General features: G+C 38.3%; 1 protein-coding gene across 3 annotated transcripts in view; it reads left to right on the forward strand.

Annotated features, from left to right (window-relative positions):
• LOC109409083 (uncharacterized) overlaps positions 1-23,547 on the forward strand; it is a 185,403-nt gene that overhangs the window by 147,580 nt on the left and 14,276 nt on the right. For all 3 annotated transcript variants that reach the window (XM_062847037.1, XM_062847039.1, XM_062847038.1), the window contains one exon: positions 14,692-14,972. In XM_062847037.1, coding sequence (XP_062703021.1) covers positions 14,692-14,972 — 281 coding nt within the window. The remainder of the gene's footprint in view (positions 1-14,691; positions 14,973-23,547) is intronic.

Raw genomic sequence — 23,547 nt, forward strand, 5'->3', positions numbered from 1 at the left:
CGCTCTTCACTCCACACTAAATGATTATTCCTTACCTCTTATTGTGAGTTAGAGAAAATTTAACTGTTTTAGAATGGATTTATTTTGACTGCTGTGAAAGACACTTTTTTCCATTTTTTCGACACAGGTTCAAGTTGGAACAAATTCTCATTTCTCACTCCTCACTCATCACCATTTTTGGATCAACATGTGATAAGGGCGGAACAACTATTGCGCCATTTCTAGGTATATTTCCATGGAATTCCCGAAGACGTTTTCGGTCTTTTCACATGTTGGTCTAGGATTGTGGGGAAAGTTTTTATGCTTTTTCAAATATACCACGAACCGTTTCTTGAAATACATGTTAAATAGATGAATTGGTTGTGAAAATTGTCGAAAAATAACATGGTACTGGGACAATCATACTGCACACGACAGTGTTGCTCCTCAAAACTGAAGAATAACCGATTCTCAAGAAAAAAAAAACCCTAATTAATCCACCTAGCGGTGATGGCGCCTTTCTCGTGCCTTCAAAACCCCATTTCAATAAAACTCAAGTGAAATGTTGATGTAATCGCACTTTCATACAATTAACAGAAATCCATTTCATGATACCAGAAATCATATCGTTTATCTGGCTTTTTATGTTTGAGCATCAAACTCTTAAGAAAAAGACGCTATCTTGAATTAGAAGCCACCATCTTAGATTTCAGACCGCCATCTTAATTATTCTAGTCGCCATTTTAGGAGTCCAGACATCTTCCACATATCAAATATTTCCATATAGCATGCTCTCAGAGCCTAAATCTCTATTAAACAGCCACCATATTAAATTTTGAGCAGCCACCTTGAACATTTGGCTGCCATCTTGAATCTCCAGAGTTGATTTCCGCACAAAACTCGTCAACCATGCTAAAGGTTACAAAAATCGCCGTAGTTTGATGTATCGCATGATGGGGCTAGTTCAGTTTTATACACGGCCAGTTCTACCGGTGCTGGTCCGGATCACTGAAATGGCCATAACTCCGGAACGCCTTGGTCGATCTGGACCATTTTTGATAGCAAACAATTCCGGTTAGATTCAAGCTATAATACGAAAAATCGGCCAATGGGAAGTGCCATAAAAGTGAGTGAACTTATTTTGCGCACATACATACATACATACAGACATAATCTTAACTCGTTGAACTGAGTTGATTGGTATATGCGACTCGATCCTCCGAGCCTTTTTTTTCGAAAAATCGTTTTTTAAGTGAACATATAGTTTTTTAGTACACTAAGTGTACGAGAAAGTCAAAACACTTCTTTCGAGCTTTTTTGCTTTAGTTATCTAACTAAACCAATAGATTCCAAGATCTTTTTTGATAGCAAATTTAATAATCTTTCAAATGCGATAAGTTTGACGATTTTCAAGTTATAGCCAGTTTGAGACAAGCAAAGTCAAAAACATGTAAAGTTCAATTTCTACGTAACGGTTCAGCTTTGACCATATGCGTAAAACATTGTTTTCACCGGTCTGAACCTGTTTGCTTGCTAACATAATGTTCATGAGGTTATCAAAAAATCCTAGCTTTGCTGTGTCGCATACATATGTAGGTTCAGTTCAATTTTATATTTAGCCGCTTTCGGAGGGACACCCGTAACTGGTAACGGCACTACCGGCTGTCCCTAATGTGGTCCTAACCTATTTATTTGATAACCAGTCATCAGGATATCAGAAAAGCCGTTATTTGTTGTATCGCATGCATGGGTTAAGTACTCTATTATATTTGGCCACATCCTTCGGGACTGAAACTGTTTTCCTGCTAATCGTTCATCAGGTTATCAAAAATGCCGCTGTTTGATGTGTCGCATGCATGGGTTTGGTACTCTTTTATATTTGGCCACTTCCGGTGGGACAACCGGAACCGGTTCCGGAACACTACCGGTTCAGATATGGTCTGATACTGTTTTCCTGCTTACCGTTCATAAGATTATCGAAAATGCCGTTGTTTGATGTGTCGCATGCATCGGTTTGGTACTCGTTTATATTTGGCCACTTCCGGCGGAACATCCGGAAGCGGTCCCGGAACACTACCGGTTCAGATGTGGTCTGATACTGTTTTCTTGCTAACCGTTCATCAGATTATCGAAAAAGCCGCTGTTTGATGTGTCGCATGTATTGAGATATGTTCAGTTTGATATTTGGCCACTTCCGGCGGGACACCCAGAACCGGTTCCGGAACACCACCGGTTCAGTTATAGTCTGAGACTATTTTCCTGCTCACCGTCCATCAGATAATCGTAAATGCCGTGGTTTGATGGGTCGCATGCATGGGTTTGGTGCATGTTCATGTCTGGCCCCTACCAGGGGTACCGATCCGGAACACCTAAATGGCCATAACTCCGGAACGGCTGGACCGATTCGAACCATTTTCAATTGGAAACAATGGGACCAGATTCTGCGTCGAATGAGCCGTTGATCGTTAAAATCGGTTGATATTTACTATCTAAAAGTGAGGTGACCTTTTTTTGTACACATACACACACACATACATACACACACACACACACACACACACACACACACACACACAGACATCATCTCTGTCTGCAACCTACGGGTGCATCTGATAGGGCCTGAAGGGTAGTGATACCCTTCCTTACGGGCAGGTCAGATCGGGTTGCACGTGGGCATCAGTTCTTGATGTCCGCTCAGCAGTAGGGCGCGGGCGGGGTTGACCCTGCCCGCCTTCCGAGGACAAAGGGAGTGGCGAGGACCACTCGGGAAACTGGCTAAGCGCCAGCATGCTACCGTGATGGACTCTCCAAAGCGAGTCATCGATGTTCGTTGCTGCAGGCTACGCAGCTAACCTTGTGGGTGCGATGTGCACTAGCCCCTCTCTGAAGCAATACCTTCTTGGTGGTTCCGGAGAGACGTAGGGTTTGGCCACCGACGAACCGACGTGACAGCTAGAACAAATAAATTCAAATTTGTTGTCCGCGACGCCATGATGAAAAATAGCCGAACACTATCGCCACCTCTATAGAGGCTCGCGATGATTTGATAGCGCGACACCAAACCCCCGTGTGTTCATATAGGAGACGGTTCGCGCCTACGCTGATTTGACAGAAGCGATCGCTCGCTTCGCTGGTCGACCGTTAAATTAGGGGGGGACAGTTTTGGATCGCCACTGTCACGTCGGTTCGTCGGTGGTTTGGCGACCATAGGAATGGTTTAGTGGGTACGAGGAGAGAGTAGTCCTGGATTTTACTTTTGTTGTAGAAGACGGCCTGTCAGACCTACACTACCCTAACCTTCTGTTAGGGTGTCTGTTGAGCAGATTATCCCCCTATGGTTTAGAAGGAAAAAAAAAAGACATCATCTCAACTCGTCGAGCTGAGTCGATTGGTATATGAAACTTGCCCCTCCGGGGGCTCTATCAAAATTTCATTTTTGGAGTGAACATATAGCCTTTCGGTACACCTTGGTGTACAAGAAAGGCAAAAGTAAGCTCATAATAACCCAAAGATTTCATTACACAATTCTCATTAAAACAAATCAATGGAGGCTTTCTGGTAGAAAATTGCGCTCACCACAATTGAAACTTTTTGTGGCAATTTTTCTGATCCCAAACAAAGGAAAAAACAGCATCAAATGAAGAAACTCCGATCGTCAATAAAACTGTGACGGAAACTTCTAAAATATCCTGAAGGAATGTACTAACGAAGGTTTTTTTTTGTAGAAATTCCTTTAACAAGTTTTGAAAAAAAGAAATCTTAAATTTCTCAAAAAAAAAACATGGAATACTTAGAGAGTTTGTAGAGGTATTTATAAAGAATTTCTGGATAAATTTCAGAAGGAATCCCTAGCGAAGTTTCTACACGACATCATGAAGGAGTTGTGTGGAGAAATACCAAATGGAATCCAAAAAAATCCTGAAGAAATCAAAGTAGGATTACCTGAAGAAACTCCAGAGGAAACCCATGGTGAAGTTTTTATAATAGATTTTTGGGATGTTTTTGAAAGAATTTCTAATAAAAACCCTTGAACATTTTTCTGAAGAAATTCCAGAAGGAATCTCTGGAGGAATAACTGGAGAAAAGAAGAATAAACCTCTTTCTTGAAAAATTTCTTTAGAAGTTTCCATAGAATGTCTTGTAAGGAATTCCAAGGAAACCTTTTTTGAAAAATGTTTCAAGGTAATTCGAAAATAAATTGAAGATAAATTGGTAGAGGTATTCTCGGAAGAAATCCTGCGGGCATTTTTGAGGTAATACATAGAGGGAAACGAAGAGTTTATTTTTTCTTTTTGAAGGAGGAGTCTGGAGGAATTTCTGCTGGAACCACAGACAGTAACATACAAGAATCTTTGTGAGAATACCCGAATAAATTCCTGGGAACAATTATTCTGGAATTTCCTGAGCAATCAATGATGAACGGTAAACAGGAAACTCGGACCTTATCTGAGCCAGAAGTGTTCGGGAACTGGTTCCGGGTGTCCCACAGGTAGTGGCCAAATTAATAGTAAACCAAACCTATGAATGCGACACATCAAATAGCGGCTTTCTCGATAATCTGATGAACGGCAAGCAGAAAATTAGTCTCAGAACATATCTGAACCGTTCCGGAACCGGTTCCGGGTGTCCCGCTGAAAGGCGCCAATTGTAAAAGTGAACGAAACCCATGCATGGGGCACATCAAATAACGGCTTTTTCTCATGAACGGTAAGCAGGAAAATAGTCTCAGACCATATATGATCCGGTAGTGTTCAGGAATCGTTTCCGGATGTCCCACCAGAATTGACTAAATATGAAAGTGAACCAAAATTATGCACGCACACCAAATAGCGGCTTTCTCGATAACTTGATGGACGGTTAGCAGGAAAACAATTTAAGACCATATCCGAGCCATTCCGGAATCGATTCCGGATGTCCCACTAAAAGTGATCAAATATACCGTCTATCTCCGTTGGTTTGAACAACGCCTCATGCAAACCAACGGGGTTCATTTTATGTTTGAGCTTCTAGTAACGTTTTGGTTATGTGCAGAATGACGTTTGAACCATTTTTAGTTTGAACGATGTGCATGTTAGCAGGATTCAAACTAAAAAGTTTTCAGATTAGATACGGTAAAACCAACGGTGGTAGACGGTAAAAGTGAACAAAACCCATGCAAGCGTCTCATTAAATCGCGGTGTTTTTCGATAATCTGATGAACGATAAGAAGGGAAATAGTCGCAAACCGTATCTGAACCGACAGTGTTCCAGAACCAGTTCCGGGTGTCCCGCCGAAAGTGGCCGAAAGTGAACCAAACCTATGCATGTGACACATCAAATCGCAGTTTTTTCGATAACCTGTATGGTTTAGCATTGTATGGAAAATTTTCAATTACTGCGCAAAAAAATGGTGTGATTAATGCGTGTGATTATAAAGTGGATGAAATTGTAATAACTAATGATTAAATAAGGCCAAAAAAAAAAACGCAGAAACAACCAACTTCGACAAGGTTTTGATCTGAGATTGTAAAAAGTTATCTTACAGCTTGTAATTATTACCTTGGTATTTTTTTCCCTCACCGCTGTTGGGGAAATTAAGCCACTGTGGGATTGGCCTCTAGTGATAGTGGAGATGGCCAAGCAGTCAACTGAGAGGTCTGATATGATTCAGCTCTGCCTATACGTTGAACATAACGTCGGAATATGTGCAATTTATAAGTTTCCCAATTCGATGATGGTTTTGATAAAATTCTTGCATTTCTAAATAAAATAATTCATGATTAAGAAACAACTTGGCGTACGTCGACGCCCGAGCAGAAGAGAATATCAACAGCACATTTAAATATGTTATTTTGGCATGATAACTGTATAATGAAATCAGTTATTTTTATGTTATTTACATATCTTATTATGTTATAAACTTGTCTGACATAAGCGGCAAAATAACAATAACACTGTTCGACAAAAAAAATTTTTGCCGTGATCAGCGACGCCATTAATAGGGCATGAGAGCGCATGGAAAATGTAGAAAAATGCCATTTTCAAATCTGTTGGAGCACCCCTAGAAACTTTTTGAGATGAGTTTGAATTTTAATCATTTTTGAAGGTTCGACACAGGCTTTAGAAATCATCATAAGCACTTTTGAAATAGAATATCTTTGAAATGCAATTTTGTGCACCGCTGAAATTTTCACAGATCCGAGAAGTAACTTTGATAAATAACTAGTCAAAATTTCAGTCTATTACGACATTCCATTTCATTGATACATATCCGGGAAGAATCAAATATGACTTATATAATACAAAACATGAAGTTTTCTCCTAATTCAATCACAAAAATCAAGCCCCTATGCTTATCTAATCATAACAAAATAACTATTTTACTGTGATTTGACTTCGAAATGCTACACTTATGATCTAAATAATTGAATTCAAATTTTCGGGAAGAAAATCCGGTCGATTTTTTCAAATTACTAACGTGGTAAGCCTGTGTGAAAATAAAAATAAAATCTAATACATTTATGTTTTGCGATCAGTACAAAAAAAAACGTTTCTAGTGTTTTCGTGGGTTGTCTATATTCACTTAATGTTTCGAATAACCTCCTAGCCATACCAAGGTGGTAAAATTGATAACTTTATTGAGTAAAACAAACCTATTTCAATACAATGAATTGAAGCTGGCATTGCGCAGAAAACATGGTTTAAGTTCACGACTGTTCAAAACAATACAACCCTAAAAAAAAATAGAAGCCAAAAAAGAGAACATCCTCCATTTACTATTAGTAATCGTACAAGCACTGTTGTTTTTATCACATTTGAGTTAGTTTTACAATACATAGGGTATCGGGATGCTTCGTTGGCATAGTCCCCTCGTTCGGCCTATCTCAGCGAAAACCAAAAACTCAAACAAATACGCATAACTGGATATCGGAAAAGCTATGTGCCAAACAACTGTAACATTTCGTTTCAATTTTAGCATTTTGGAGCATAAAAAATTGAATGAAAATGTCACTTTGTTTAGCTTTTGTAGACGCCATGATTCTTCGGCTTAGTGGGTAGTCTATACACATAATCTTAAATAGCATGATTCTGACACATTTCGAACTGACTTTTCGATAACTGAACATTTGTTGCAACGTACAAAGACGCTATTTTGAACTTGTATATTTGTTTTCAACGAATAATAACTATTTGACAAATTAAATGTGGGCCGAATATTGAGGACATTTTTTTTACTATGTACCCAAATCTTGGCCCATCAGTAAAGTGACGTCAACAACACCGAAAAAGTGACGTCAACAACATTGCTTGCGTAAGAATCAGAAAGAACGATCAGGAAGAAAGATTTTGTGTGCGGTGACTGTAAAAATATAACACAATAATAGGGTTTCGTTGTTTTCGTTACCAAATTAAGAAAGAACTTTAGTTTAAACGATTTAATTATAGTTTTTTGAAAATTTGGCTCCGAAAATGTAATTTAAAAGTAAGATTGGTGAACAAACAGGTATAATACTTCAGCAGAAATATTGAAAAAATGAGATAATAAGTGGTACTACAGCATGGAAAGCAATAGGCCAACGTTACATCCACTAATAGGCCAATTTGTGTACCATAGACCAGCGTTGCATACCATCGCATCGAATCTTTTCAACTTAATTAAGTAAATTCTTGAATATTTACGTTAGTTTACTTCCAATTGGTGAAACATGCATTGCTTACAGTGCGTTATATCGTCAACATATTATTTCTAGTGCTAATAATTCATGAGTTATGGTCAAAATTGTCAAGGCGGCTTGCAAATTAGGCCAAGGAACGGTACATATACCCTAATGTGTATGTTGGAGCATTACCATTGAAGACACTTTTATGAAATTTATTGAATTTGTCATGTAGTAAAATCTTTTCAAGCTCAATAATGTCCTCCACGATTGTAAAATTGCTTTATAAGTTCCAGCGGCATAGGGTCTGGAACCATTTGGGCAGGATCACCTATATTGGGCACTTGTTTCTATGACTCAGTCAATTTAGCACCGATTGACTTGATTTTTGAGACACGATCAGATACGCATAGCATCTAGCTATGTGCAAGAATTCAAGTCAATCGGTTTCGAATTGACTTAGTTATAGCAGCAAGTTCCCAAAATAGGTGCTGCTGCCTAAATGGTCCTAGACCATTTTTGTTAATATAGTGTTAAACACTATCTATCCAGAACCACTAAGGGGCTGTCCATTAATTACGTAAGGGAATTTTAGCGATTTTCTGATACCCCCTCCCCCCCTTGTAAGATTTTTTGTATGAGAACCCAAAAACTTTTGTATGGCGCATAAGATTTCTCAAACCCCCCCTCTTTCCACATAAACCCTTACGTAATTAATGGACAGCCCCTAAGGCGAGTTAATATAATTTATTTAGTCCAAATAGTCCAAATTTGGTCGTTTGAATATATTTTCCGCGTTGTATTTATATTTTTAAGAACATGGAACTGCTTGATATCCACCAGGTCAAGCAATATGGAACGGTTACCTACTTAGGTGCACACCAAATCATTCAAAAGCATTCACATCCATATGCGATATATGGATATTTAAATTTGGGCACGACTCGAAATTCGATCAAAACAAAATACTTCCTTGAATTTAGTGGACGAAATGTATTTTGCCTGAATTGTTATTCTAATCCATCGCATTCAAAATCGCAGTTTATTGGTATTTAAACATGATTATGAAAGTAACATTTAATGTCAAATGTTACAATAAACTTTGTTCATTTTCATAAGCGACAGTTTTTGAAAACTGCAATTAGAACATTAAATTTATTTGTCGAAGTTTTTCTTTAAAACACTCATGCTAACCTCAATAAATTAATCTAACTTTCTTCCGGTGGACCCTTTGTAATCATATCCTAAAATTTCTCGTATAGCTTTCCAGAATCATGCTTAGTTAAACCAGATGTTTGAAATACAATTTTCATTTTCTTCTGTCAGAGTCTGAAAAATACATAAACACTAGAAAATGGACGTCACATCTAGTGACGTGACTAGACCTAGTGGAGAACTTGTGAAGAAACGTTCTCTCTAACTGGAGTGGAAATCCATCCAATATTTCGAGGCGTTCGAAGTATTCGAAAGACTGACGCTGCACGGCATTAACACATAGAAGTTTTTAAATGGATATGAATATGGAATATAGATTACAAAAAAAACTTAAAAGATTTTCACTATATAAGTCAGAGTTAAGCCTTCGCGGATATGTATCAAAGAAACGGAATGTCGTAATAGGTAGAAATTTTGACTAGTTATTTATCAAAGTTGCTTCACGGATCTGTGAAAATTTGAGCGGTGCACAAAACTGCATTTCAAAGATATTGTATTTCAAATGTGTGTATGATGATTCCTAAAGCTCTTGTCGAACCTTCAAAAATGAATAAAATTCAAACTCATCTCAAAAAGTTTCTAGGGGTGCTCCAACAGATTTGAAAATGGCATTTTTCTACATTTTCCATGCGCTTTTATGCCCTACTAATGAGGTCTCTGATCACGGCAAAAGTTTTTTTTTTTGTCGAACAGTGTAATCATACCAAGAAAATGTTCCTGGAAGACCAATTTAACCCTAAAAGGGATACCTTCATGGCCTCAGTTTCGTCACCTCGCTGAGTGTGTTCCATCAAAGACGAGCTCTGAAAGGCGCCTGGGGTCCAATGGACCCCAGGTATCCCTTTTAGGGTTAATAAGATGTTTTGTTAGGTTCAATAACAACTTAATAACAATGAAATTTGCAGTGAATTTGAAAACTTGTTATTGTAGTGTTATAGTTCATCACATATTTGTACATTTTCAATAGTAGAAAAATAACAAAACTTGGTCTACAACAAAGTATATTATTGAAATGTTATTTAGTGGATGAATCTCAATAACTTGATCATAACAAAATAAGATTTCCCAACAGAACATGTTATAAAAAAGTTATACTTTGATAAATTAATAATAACAAATTATGATACTAAAACAGGCTATGTGATTCTGTTGTTATGGATTTGATATTCTCCTCTGCTCGGGCGGAAACATCATGAGTAAATATTCTACGAGAAAGGCACTATCACCACTAGGTGGATTAATTTGGGTTTTTATGAAAATTCTCTAAAATTCATGTTTTTGTAATATGTCTGACTTTTTTTTCACTATTTTTTGATTTTTCTATGGACCCCTAGGCATTCTTGAAAGGAACAGATTTTTAAAATTAAATGTTAATATTGACGGCAGAATCTTTTTGTGTTGCTAAAAGGACTATTTTTGGAGCATTTTTCAAATATCTCATCTAGAAGATGAGATATAACGTTCTTAGTGAATGGAAAATATTTGAAATATTGGCCTTTGTGTACGTATATGTAAAGGAATTAGGCTTAAAATAAAAGCTTTACTTGTTGGATGGTGAAGCTAGTTCAAACTTTTTTTTATCTTGGGATGCTTGGTAGTAGATTCATGAAAAGAGCACTTATCTTGCAACCCCGTAAACAAATATGCCCATAAATATTTCTGATTTGGATAATTAGTTTTTTTTTTTGCAAGTCAGCAGAACCAAAAATTGAAAGTGGATTTCTTGATTTTTTCATCTTCCTTCCACTTTCTTCAAGAATGCATGGTGAAATTTGGAAGGAAAACAAGAATTTCGTGGAAGATTTTTGGAAAATATGTTTACAAGATGTTTGAATACAAAAATTTCTGACAAAATCTATGAAAGAATTCCTTAAGGATTCACTGGAGTATTTTTAAAGAAATCACAGGGAGAATGTCTGAAGGAATTCTAAGTAGGGCAACCCATGGGATATATTTTAAGGAATCCCTCGATAAATTTCTGAGCAGTTTCAGTAGAAATTTCAGAACAAGTATCTGAATAGAAGTTTACGAGTGAATCTTAGCAAAAAATTGAAATTAATCCTGGAAACATTTCTGGAGAGTCCCTGTGAGATTAAAAAAAAAAGCTTGGAAAAATTCTGGAGAAATCTTTAGATAAATTTCTGAAAGAATTCCATGAGGTATTTCTACAGAAATTCTATTAATTTCTGAAGCAATCCATTCAAAATTAGTACAGAATTTATTGAAAATTTCTGGAGCGATCCTTTGTTAAATTTCTGAAGGACACATTTACGAAGTTTCGGAAGCATCCCAGGCAAAAAAATCTAAATGTATTCCTGGCTTGATCCCTGGAGGATAGCTTGAAAGAATCCGAGGAGGTATTTCTGGAAGAATTTCAACAGGATCCTTAGTGTTGATTCCGCTACGTCGACACTCCGTCGAGCCCCCAATGCCCCAGTTTCGACCACACCCGACGGCCATCAAAGGGATTGTTTCGTGCACGATAGACGTCAGACCCCGTAGGTAGAAACAATAGGGACACAGAACAAGCAAGTGAATGTGATGACATGCAGATCACTCTAGAAGCTAAAATTAAAATAATTTGGATTAAGTGAATTACTTATGCTCTAATGAAATGAATTCCAAGTGCTACTTATTATCTAACTGTTTAGATACCATGCAAGTAATTTAAACATCTAAATGGTGAAACTCGTGATCTATATGCTAGTTGTTTCTTATTGCAGTTTTTGAAGTAGCTTACTGGAATTGTACTACACATGAATTCGTAGATATATATAAAATTACAGATAAGGGTGAGGCAGATTATTTGGCAAAATGCTTTGATTATATCTACATATATTTATTCTTTAATAGTATAAATTTAAGGAAGTGCATTCAAAACTAGTAACTAGGATACATACACTTAAACACTAAATTGAACTACGACACTTGTCACAGGGTGAGCAACTTAACTATGCTTTATCAAAAACCATTATTTAACCGTTATATAACACGAATTATTGCAGGAAGAATTTATAAGTTGAAGAATCAACGCATCAACTAGAACGGTTGAGCGGTAACGAATTACTACAAGTAAAACGAAACATATTTATTATTGTCACCTACTAAAATTATGCTTTCTTGTAGGAATTTTGTAATTTATTCTTCGTATCATCTCACCAATAAATTCACATAATTGACTATTCGTCTATTACCGCCCAACACTTAGAAACTTAAGAAAAATTCCTTGAGGCCTTTCTCATTTATCCTTGTACGACTTTCTAAAAAAAATGTCTGGAAAAAATATGTAAAGAAATTCGGGAGAAAATCACCGAGAAGATTCATGAAAAAAAAACATCTTAGTGGAACTTCTGGAAAAATTGCTTATGAAACATTTTTTCGAAAAAAATCCAAACCAATTTCAGAAAAAAAAAATTGGAAGAATCTCTAGCGAAGTTTATGAAGAATTTTATAGAAAAGTTCCGAAAAAAATGTAGAGGCATCTGTAGGAACCGCTAGGTGAACTTCAAGAAAAATTCATGAAGGAATTTATATAATACAAAGCCTTGCAAATTTTACGAATAAAACTCGGAAAAGCGTTGGAAACAAATCAGAACAAAAGGAATCTCTGAAAGCATTTCCAAGTGAATGTTTCGAAGAGATTCAAAAAAATTCCCTTTGAAGAGTTTCTGTAAAAAAATATAAAAAAAAAATCGAATAAATATAAAGTTCCTGCAGAAATCAAAGTAGGATTTTTTTTGGAGGCGATAAACGGCAAAACCTGCACGGCAACTCCGTGAGAAACTCCTGGAGGAATTCATAAAATAATTTCCTGCGATTTTTTAGAAGAATTCCTGGTGAAGTATCTTAATAAAAATTAAGAACAATTTTCTGAAGCAACTTCCGAAGGAATCCCTTAGGTAATAACTGGAGAAAAAAAACTCTTCAAATAGTCCTTGAAAAATCACATAGGAAGTTTCCATTGAAATTTTTGTAGAAATTCTCAAGATTTTTTTGGAGAAATTTCTGACAGAATTTAAGTTTAAGATCCTAAAGAAATCCTTGAAGAAAATCCTGGAAGCATATCCAAGGTAATAAATAGAGGAAAACCTGGAGGATTATTTTCTGAAGGAATCTTTTAGGGAATTCCTGCTGGAGCTTTTGAAAGTAATCATGTAAGAATCTTTGGAAGAATCTCTGAATAAATTCTTGGAGAAAATCCTTGAGGAATTTCCTACGGAGAAAAAGGCATAGATTTAAGGAATCTCAGGAGAAATTTATGAGAGCATATGCAATGCAATGAGAATTTCAAAAGTAATCCTAGCAAAAATTACTGAGAAAACATATGAAGAAATTTCAGAAAGAATCCCGGGTGGATTCAGAACACCCCAATGGTCAAAATTTCAAATTGTTTGTTACAAATTTGTCAGATTTTTATTTTCAGAAAGATGTTTCAGAGGAACTTCAACGCGTTTCGAAGCTTTTTTAAAAACCCTCTGGGTTTGCTGAAACAGCTTTGGAACGCTCCTGAAACACCCTGGATCACACCTGCATTTCATTGAAACTCTCTGGATCGTCTTTAAAAACCCTAGAAAACCCCTGAAACGCTCCTGAAGCACCCCTGGAATGCTTTTAAAACTCCCAAAGACCCACTGGAACCTCCTCGAACTTAATGAAACACCTCGGAGGCCATATGGAACGCTCCTGGAATGGGTCTGAAACCCTCTGAAAGCACATGGAATGATCCTGAAACACCTTGAGACTCCCTGGAACACGTGTATCCGGTGAAAGTGGAATCGTTTTGTTTTGTTTTTGTAATGGACCAGTTTAACCCTCCTTTGGCATTAGGGTAATTTTTTTTCCAAACCGTACAGTACGTCAGCGAGCTGCTGCCAACTTTTGATGCAAAAGGAAAGTTAAAACATTTACTAGTGTTCCTGAGCGCCTCAGGTGGATTTAAGTTTCATGGAAGTCCCCGGAGAGTCTTGAGATGTTTCAAGAGTGCTCCAGGGGTTTTCAAAGGGAACCAGGAGCACTCGAGGGGTGTTCAAAGGTGTTTCAGAAGTTTCCAGGGAGTCCCAGGGGAGTTTCAAAGGTGTTTTAGGGAGTCTCAGGAGCGTTCCATGGGGCTTTAAAGGGGTTTAAGAGGTGTTCCAAAGGTTTTCAGTGGTTATCCAAAGCGCTCCAATGGCTTCAGGGAGTTTGAGAAACGTTCCCGGAGTTTTACGCAGGGCTAAAGATTAGGTAAAGAACCATTACGTTTTTTGCTCCCCCTTTACATCGTTTGAAGTGGCTGTTACGCGTAGAAACCATTACAACGGCTTCGCAGAGTACCATCTCCAGATCAGTCAATATCACCTCGTGCTACGGTACCATCACTCTCTCAGTATCGACAATTTACCGGCTCGCACGTCCGTCGTCCGCAAGTATGACTCGAAGTCAACCGACAATGCTCGGCAATGGCTCGTCGAAAGGAAAGTGTGTCATATGGCCACCGAAGTTTGGTTTGAGGTGAGAGAGAGGGGAACCATATTGGATTTGTTGATCGGCTACGTGCGTGTTTTGTTTTTGGTTGGGACGAGTCTCCCCCTGGTTATGGTTATGCTCGGATGAAAGCCTACTATTCATTTAAACATCGATCGAAAGTTTGTTGAACCACGTCTTGGTGGATTGTTAGACGAGTTATGCTCCGGGTAATTCGAAGCAGTCCTAGGGCTCTTATTGTGTTTGACAAAAGGGTAATTTCCTGAAGCACAATAGGAAGTTGATGACTGTACGTGCAGACATTTATTTTCTGGTCAAAGGTGGAATTGTATGCTTCACTTGAAATTCTTCAGAAATGAATCATTACCTAATGGCGCCATTTCCTTCTTTTTTACAGATCCGTGAAGCTCAACGGCAAGAAGCCTACAGGATAGCTCAGGAGCAGAAGCTAATCGCCAAGCAGCAACAGATCGTCAATCACCAAGCGTTCGTGCAGGAGGGCGTCACTCCGCGGCCCGTCGATCCATTCTACAGTCCCATTCTGCAGCGGTTGGACAAGGTGTTCAATCTGCTCGGCGTGGTGGACGAAAACTGCCGGGAACGGCTCGTTTGCGCCATGTATAAGGCACCGATCAAGTACAGTCCGCACAGTAACTACGTCTCGGCGGAACTGAGCAGGTGAGTCGTTGATGTGTGCGGTTGGGGAAATGATGATAAGCAAGATTGTATGCAAATGCGGAGACGTTTCCTCCCAGCAGTGGGTGATACGATTCCACAGTGATAGTCGTGGTGGGTGGTTCAATGGTGGGAGTAATGTGATGACCCCACGCTAATTTCATAATCTCTGAGGGCAAATCACGTCACAAGCATAATAATATGGCATGCTCAGCAGTTATATAATTGTAGTGATATACACACACCATCGCATCGTAACAAAGTTTATGGGAGCTTTCAAAACAGGTCCATATTATAAATAGCTAAACTTTCTTTATCCAATCATCCTCCTTGAGGATCAGAAATCATCTGCTTCTAATTAGCATACCAAATTTAAAGATCATCGTCTAAGGAATCTTTAAGCTGTGAATGTTTAATTTTGAAAGACAAAACACCGCACGAACGAAATGACCTCGATCATGCCGAGAAGCTATCATTCCCACCCATCTGCATTGCGGCACGTTGTTGTCTGGAGGCAGTTGCCAGATCTTCCATTGTTGGTATCTAACAATCTCCGTTCAACCAGATTGACCAAATTGCTTGGAATTCGTTTAAAAGTTAAAAATTTCACCAAAACTAGCCTTTTATCTCGTTTTAACCAAGCTCTAATTAACGGGTGACGTCAGAGCGTTTGCTTATGATGACGATTAAGATGAAAGTTTGTCAATCCCGGCGCGAAGGGGTGGTTGTGGAAACAAGGAGGCGACAGTAGTGATGTACCTAATAAACAAGAGTAATGACCACTACTTGGGTTGCACGTATCGTGGAAGCTGTGAGCAGACCGAACGGAAGCAGGTCGCAAATATTGTGTACACAAGAAGAGTGGCGTGAGTTGCACCATCACGATACCAAGGTTAATGTTGCAGTAATTGGGGTGGGTTTCGGTTTTTATACCGACCAATGGTCGTCATATGACTGGTAACGAAAAAAAACTGGTGAAATTTTAATTGTTGTCTGCATGATTACATAGCGTAATATATTGAAGTGGATTCGATATGAAGATTTATACTTGTTTTCATATGAATTTTGTGGAAATAACACAGAACAAATAATGAACTGTTTTTTTGATCAACTCCATCCTGCCTCATAATATTTTGGCTAAAGCAGTGACAATTATCCTGAAGAGGAGAGTACACCAAAACCTCCATTTAGGTAATGGGTCGGGACTGCCTAAATAGAATTTTTACCTAAATGGATTCATTACCTAAATGGATTCAGTTCATTACCTAAATGAAGTACAAGGTTGCAAAGAAGTTTAACTAAGGAGAGTAACTCGAATAGGAGATTTAAAGATGGTCATGCGGAGTTTCAGAGAACTTTCAAGGGAGTTTCTGTAGGGAAGGGGCTTCAGGGGCGTTTTGGGGGGTTTTGAAGGGTCTCAGGTGAGAATTGTCATGCAAAAGACTAGCTGGGCGCGGAACACAAAAAAAACCTGAAAAATTCCGCCAGACTGAAAAATTGTTGAATGTCGGGTCAATGTCGGGTAAATTTTTATCGTATGTTGGGCCACTGTTGGACCAACATCGAACAACTGTTGGGTCTATGTTGGGTTTGGAGGCCAAAATAAAAACAGGTGAATGATAGGTTAATGTCGGGTATGACGTCATCAATCATAAGTTCTCCAACTGTTCTGAACACAACCAAATTCTATTTAGGTAACGTTACCTAAATGGAGGGACCTAAATAGATTTTACCTAAATGGATCCTACCTAAATGGAGGTTTGAGTGTATTGGAAAATTATCTCTTGTATGTGTTTTTTGGCTAGTGTGCTTTGTTCACAGAGCAATCGATGGATTCATGTGAATTGGTGAGCTCGTTCCAAGCTTCTCTGTAAGCTTTCTCGACAAATGTTTTGCAGTCTTCCATAACAAGCATCGAATTAGAAATTTTTCTTTGCGAAACACTATTATATATTATAATTTGTACTCATGAACCCCCTTCAAATAATTCTTCAATTCTTGAATCCCTGTTGAATCCTGTGGAATGTCACAATTTTTAATAGTTATTTATGTAACGAGTTGCAAAAAGTTGATTTTTTCAGCACGAGTCGTTCATTTATCCAACGAGGCTTGCCGAGTTGGATAAATGCGAAGAGTGCTGAAAAAATCGAACTTTGCAACGAGTTCCATACTAGTTATTTATGTAATGAGTTGCAAAAAATTGATTTTTTCAGCATTAGTCGTAAATTCGTACGAAGAGTGCTGAAAAAATCGAGTTTTGCAACGAGTTCCATACAAAATTTTATGCAATGATTTTTTCATAATGCAACCAATTTGGGTTGCATAATGTTCATAATGCAACTCAAATGAGTTGCATTATGAACATTATACAACTATTTTTCATTATGCAACTCATTTCAGCTGCATAATGAGCCAGTTCGGAAAAATTGGCCATTATGATACCAAAATGAGTTATATAAAATGTGAATTATGATACTGAATTGCATAAACAAATTTATGCAATTCAGTATCATAATTTCTATTTTATACTACTCATTTCAGTATCATAATGACCAACTTTTCCGTACCAGTTCATTATGCAACTGAAATGAGTTGCATAATGAAAAATAGTTGCATAATGTTCATTATGCAACTCATTTGAGTTGCATTATGAACATTATGCAACTCAAATGAGTTGCATAATGAAAAAATCATTGCATAAAATTTTGTATGGAACTCGTTGCAAAACTCGATTTTTTCAGCACTCTTCGTATTTATCCAACTCGGCAAGCCTCGTTGGATAAATGTACGACTCGTACTGAAAAAATCAACTTTTTCAAACTCGTTACATAAATAACTATTATGCAATGATTTTTTCATAATGCAGCTCAATTGAGTTGCATAATGTTTATAATGCAACTCAAATGAGTTGCATTATGGTCATTATACAACTATTTTTCATTATGCAACTCATTTCAGTTGCATAATGAACCAGTTCGGAAAAATTGGCCATTATGATACCAAAATGAGTAAGATAAAATATAAATTATGATACTGAATTGCATAAAATACTTTACAGCATCCAATTCGTGGCTTTGTATATCAAGACGAATACCAAAACTAATCCATACTCACTTACCCAAACTCTTAGTATTTACTCGTAGGTGTGCACTGCACACTGTGCAGAGAACTCAATAGCTTCTACCAAAGCGAGTAACACGTCATCATTCCCTTCTTATCTATAAATAGACCTGCATACGGCCGCTTCCGGAGCCTATATTGCTCCCTTATTCTTTTTGAATAGATTTTTGGCTATCGGAGAATGACAATTTCTTAATTTTACTTAGGCTTACCAAGCCAAGTGGAAATATTTTGGCATACATGTACATAAAATAAGTGCGTTTAGATGTTCATTCAATTCCATCCGAAGATGATTAAGATTGTGAAAATAAGCAAACCATGTGTGATAGTGGAAAAGCTGTGATCGGCTCATTTCCGGTTACCTGCATACCCAGAAACTATCATTGTTATTTAAGGTGGCGTGAACCTGGCATATTCGAGCGTCTTCAAAGACACAAATTTAGAGGTCAAAACATGTAAATTTACGTCTTCCAGGACACCTTTTCCTGGGAATTTGTTCCAGAGGCCATCCTTAAGGCGAAACTGGATCCAATCCCTCACTTTTTGGTAATAGAGTTTTAAAAAAATAACGAAGCAATATTTTCAAAATCGAGTTTCGTGCACATGTAGAGTATGGATCAAGGTATCTCCTGATTTTTTTTTAGATAGAAAATGTTTTTAGTTGTTGCAAAAACCATTTTTAAACAAAATTTCACAAAAAAATGGTTTCTGCAAAAACGAAAAACATTTTCCACCTGGAAAAAATTCAGGAGATACCTTCATCCATACTCTACATGTGTACAAAAACCGATTTTGAAAATATTGCTTCGTTATTTTATAAAAAATCAAAAACCAAAAAAATGAGGAAATGCTTCCAGTTTTGCCTTAAATCTCCGCTGATCTTCCTCTAAAAGGTCGTCCTGATATTCCTCATGGAGTTCTTTCTGGAGTTACTCCTGGACTTCTTTTTGGTATTCCTCGTGCAGTTCCTTTTGGAATATTTCAGGATATTCCTTCTAATTTTTTTCCGAAATTTCTGCTAACATTCCTCAAAAGGGTAATTTTTAGCTTCTTTAAGAAGTTTCCTCTGAGACATACGTGTGAAAATTTGGCGACATTTTGAAGTTTCAGAATTAATTGCTTAGTGCATATTTTTTTCTGTCATACCCAGTTTTTAAACAATTTTCCCAATCTCATCAGAAATCATTTTATTTCTCAAAAACCATTTTTTTTTTCAACACAGATTACTAAAACAAATTAAAATTGATGTAGTGCATTCATCGAAAGTTATATTTTATCATTTTTGCATGTATTTTTCACTAGAAACTGTAATCACTATATGGTGGATCTTTTTTTGTGCCTTCGTCGAACAGTAACTTCTAAGGTTCCTAAAGGAATTATTCCCTGGCAAGGATGTTTAATTTATGGGATGGATCCCATTGAATCCTCTTGTACCGTTTTCTTTATCTGAGCCATTCAGTACCAGTATAGTACAACGTTAACAGGGGGCGTGTCTCAGTTGGTTTCAGGAGTGTTTCTCTCCTACAGAGTGCTAGAGCGCTTAACAAGATTTCAGAGAAGTTTCAGAGATAATCATAGGAGTTTCAGGGGATTTTAGAAGAATCTGCAGGGACGTTTCAGGGGGGGGGGGGGGGGTGTTAGGGGCATTTCGAAAGCACGTGCTTTCCTAGGAGTTTAAAGCACATTTCAAAGATCTTTAGGGACGCTTAAGGGGTTTCAGGAGTATTTCCGTGAGTCTCAAGAAATTTCATAATAGTTTTAGGGGTTCAGGCCGAACTTCAAACACACAAATCTCAAGAAGCAAGCTTCAAACAACTGTGCATAATAATATTCTGGTCTTGCTTACTTGTAATAAGCTCAAAATAAGGAGATCAGGTGCGCTGGTTTTGTTTACGAAAAGATGTGTGCCCTCAAAATCGTGATTCGTGAGTAGCTGCCAAAGTCGGCCATTGTGGCGGCCATTTTGGAATTATTACAAGTCTGTCCTTAAGGGACATATTACAGTGGATTTTCAAAGTCTCGATATTGAAGGGACCATCGGGATAGGGAGAGATCGAATTGCAGAACCATTGAAAATAGGCATCCGTAGCTGGGAAAACCCGACAACAAAAAATGTGACTTTGCCGTCTCAGAATGTTTCACACCTAAGAAACGAGTGAAAATGTTCATATCGACATATAGATAGAATGAATGAATGAATTTTCATATGTGGAGAGGAGTAATGCAGATGGAAGAGGCCGATCAAACCATCGAGATGTAGAACATCGAGACATAGAGTCGACTGTAGTGGGTTTCAGGCAAGGTTTCAGAGGATTATCCATTGGCGTTCCATGGCGTTCATGGTGGTTGTAAGCGTTTCCGGAAATCTTAGACAGTTGATTCAGAAAGGTTTAAGGAGCATTTCAGGAGGTTTTAGGGAGTTTTGTTTCAAAAAGGTGCTGTCGAAAGGTTTTAGAGGGGTTTTTAGATGTGTTTCCTGAAATTTCAGTGATATGAGGGGATTTCGATATTATCTTTAGGGACATTTTAGTGCATTTCTGGTAGTGCATTTCATGGAGTTTCTGAAAATTCAGATGGGTTTCAAGGGACCCCAGGGCCTAAACCACCGGTGAACCAAAATGACAGTTGTATTTCAAAACTGTTCCTCCAAATTTAACGGTTGATCAGCGAAACGAGCGATCGTTTCTGTCAAACCAGCGCAGAAACGAGCACACGGGGGTTTGGGTTCAAGCTAGTATATCAACGCGAATCAACATAGTGGTGGCGGTAGGGCCGGCTATTTTTTATCATTGCGTCGCAGACATTCCTTGAAACCATCTGATATCCTGCTGGTGCTCTAATGAAGCCCGTCTTCGGAAATCTGAATTACAACTGAAGCCGCTTGAAATGCCCTTCTGACACATTCTTAAACTCCTGGAAACGTCTTTTTAAACACCCTCAAATCCCCTAAAATACGAATTTCCCCAAAACGCCCATAAAAATGTGGAATTCTCAGATACATTCGTAAAAATCTCCTGAAACCCTGGTTCGTTGATAATTGTCAATAAAAACAACAGTATGCTGTACTGTGGTCCAAGTGGTAGCTTCAAACAAATATAAAGATACGTTTCTTTGTGACTCAATATTCTTCTAAAGAATTCTTCCAGGTGTTTCTTATGAGATCAATGCAGAAGTTCTTTCTGAAATAGTTCAAGAAGTTCCTTCGTAATTATAGCGGGCAAAATATGCCAAATACGATTTCCGTCAACAGTATTTAGTCAAAAAATCAAACGTAGACGGCAGGCACCACATTTTTCCCCCACCCACGCGAGTAACGATCTATGACACCGCGATATTATCCGGATAAAGCACCCATGGACGATTCAAAAGGCTCTCACTCCAGTTCTTATGCGTGATAAAAGTATGCTCTTTCCAACAAGCGCTCACTCACAAATCGTTTGCTCTCGCAGGTGAAAATCTGCACCAATCCACGTTTTCACTCGGTTGATGTTTGAGCGGTGCTGTGTTATCTAGATGGCCATGCAAACAAGGACAATTTTTAAAATGCTTTGACATCCATGTGCAAAACAGAAACATGTGTTCGATGAACAAATTGAGATTTGAATTATGAAAGTGTGAAAAGAGTGAGTTCGAGTCTCACCGGAGCCCCACTACGGTGGACCAACAACCTACTATTGTCGAAACCACAGATGCCAGATGATTTTCTGTACCACTTGTTCAAAAATCTGTATCCCATACAAAATTTGGGTGAAAAATCTGTATCCTATATAGAAGAAAATCTGTATTTCATATAAAACGGAATCTGTACAGGTGCTCAAAAATCTGTATAATACAGGTAAATCTGTATATATGGCATCCCTGGTCGAAACCCAAAAACCGTTACGGAAACCGAAAGTACAGCCAGATAATATCAGGTTGCGAAAACAAGATCGACATAGAAGCATGGACGGTCTGCTTTTGTGAGTTAACTATTAGATCAGATAAGTTAATACGCACAAAACAAGAATTTTCAATTTTAACGTGAAGTCTTAGCTGTTGTAAACCAGCGGAACGTGCTGCAAAGACCACACAGAAAATGCAGGTTTTCATGAACCCATGTTCAGTGTCTCTGGTATCGACAATCGACGATCGACGATGCCCTCAGAAATTCGAAATTGTAAATGGAGATGGGTCGGTCACACACTACGAAAGGGTGGAGACGAAAACTGCGAGCAGGCGCTAGATTGAAATCCGGCAGGATTTTGTAGCAGAGGCAGACCCAAGAGCTCGTGACGTGGAAACAAAGCATGCCGTTAGAAATCAAGTCTGGTCAGATATCAAGTCCGATGCAAGCAGCCGCCCAGAAAGGAGATCTTTTACGTTGGCCTCACACTGAAAATATATGTTGTTTCTGTTGGGTACTCAATTGCTTTGATGGTATTTTCGTTGGATCTAACTCTGATAGCAGCACCGGAAGGAATTTGACACCACGGAGAGCTGTCAGACCTTCACGAGTTCACGATGATCCTTACAAATTATTGTCAGGTCCTCGAAAGGTGCGAAGTTGACAAAATACCCCAAGCAACGAACGTTTCACAGAAGAGTTATGGCAGTGTAGGTTTTGATTGCGCTGAAGTCATTGTGACTTACTTCTAATAAATAACTACTCATTTGCTAAAAGTACCCAAGTCACAGTGAGTTCTGCGCAACCAAATTCTGCGCTGCCGTAGGTAACTCTTCTCTGACATGTGTGTTGCTTGAATCTTTTTTACAGCTGGCAGCGGTTTGGCAAACCTTCTGCAATGACGAAAACCAGCTTCTAGCCCAAGTCCTTGCCCTTCCTGTAATACGCAACCCAACGGAAAATGTGTGTGAGATTTGTGCAAGCAACTATAAGTCCGACCGTCTTGAGCATGAATATCGATCAGCGTGTTAACAAAGTGCATCACTCGATGCTGCATTTTGAATAAGTGTACAGCCCGAGTCAAAGCAGCAATGTTTTAGCGCGTTGTCCAAACAGCTAGAAGAGGAAACAGCGAAAGCAAACACATGCCATAGAAGAGTGGGTGTAGCAGCGTCTACAGTGCGTGAAAAGCTTCTATCTACAACGTGTTCCGGCCTTAATCATCGAACAAGCTAAGAGTTTCTAATGAGAGCGTTGGTGAATGTTGCCTTCAAAAGTAGGAAAATCGTCAAGATCCTTGCACTATTCAATCAGGGTCTCAAGCTAACCTGGTATTCGAATCTGCCATGAAGTTGCTTGGACTGCCAAGATATCCGGCGAACCTTTTGGTTGTAGGTATGGGTAATGCCAGATCCAGATTCGGCATCATATGATATTGAAGCTGTCTCCACACTACACAAATTTCTAGAGTAACTTGGTGACCACGAAAATAACAGGAAGGATCCAATCCTTTCCGGTTTACATTTCCGACTAGAAATACCCTACCGGAATAGTTCTAGCCGATCCAAGTTTCAA

The sequence above is a fragment of the Aedes albopictus genome, chromosome 1 (genome assembly GCF_035046485.1).
Source record: "Aedes albopictus strain Foshan chromosome 1, AalbF5, whole genome shotgun sequence".
Taxonomy (NCBI): domain Eukaryota; kingdom Metazoa; phylum Arthropoda; class Insecta; order Diptera; family Culicidae; genus Aedes; species Aedes albopictus.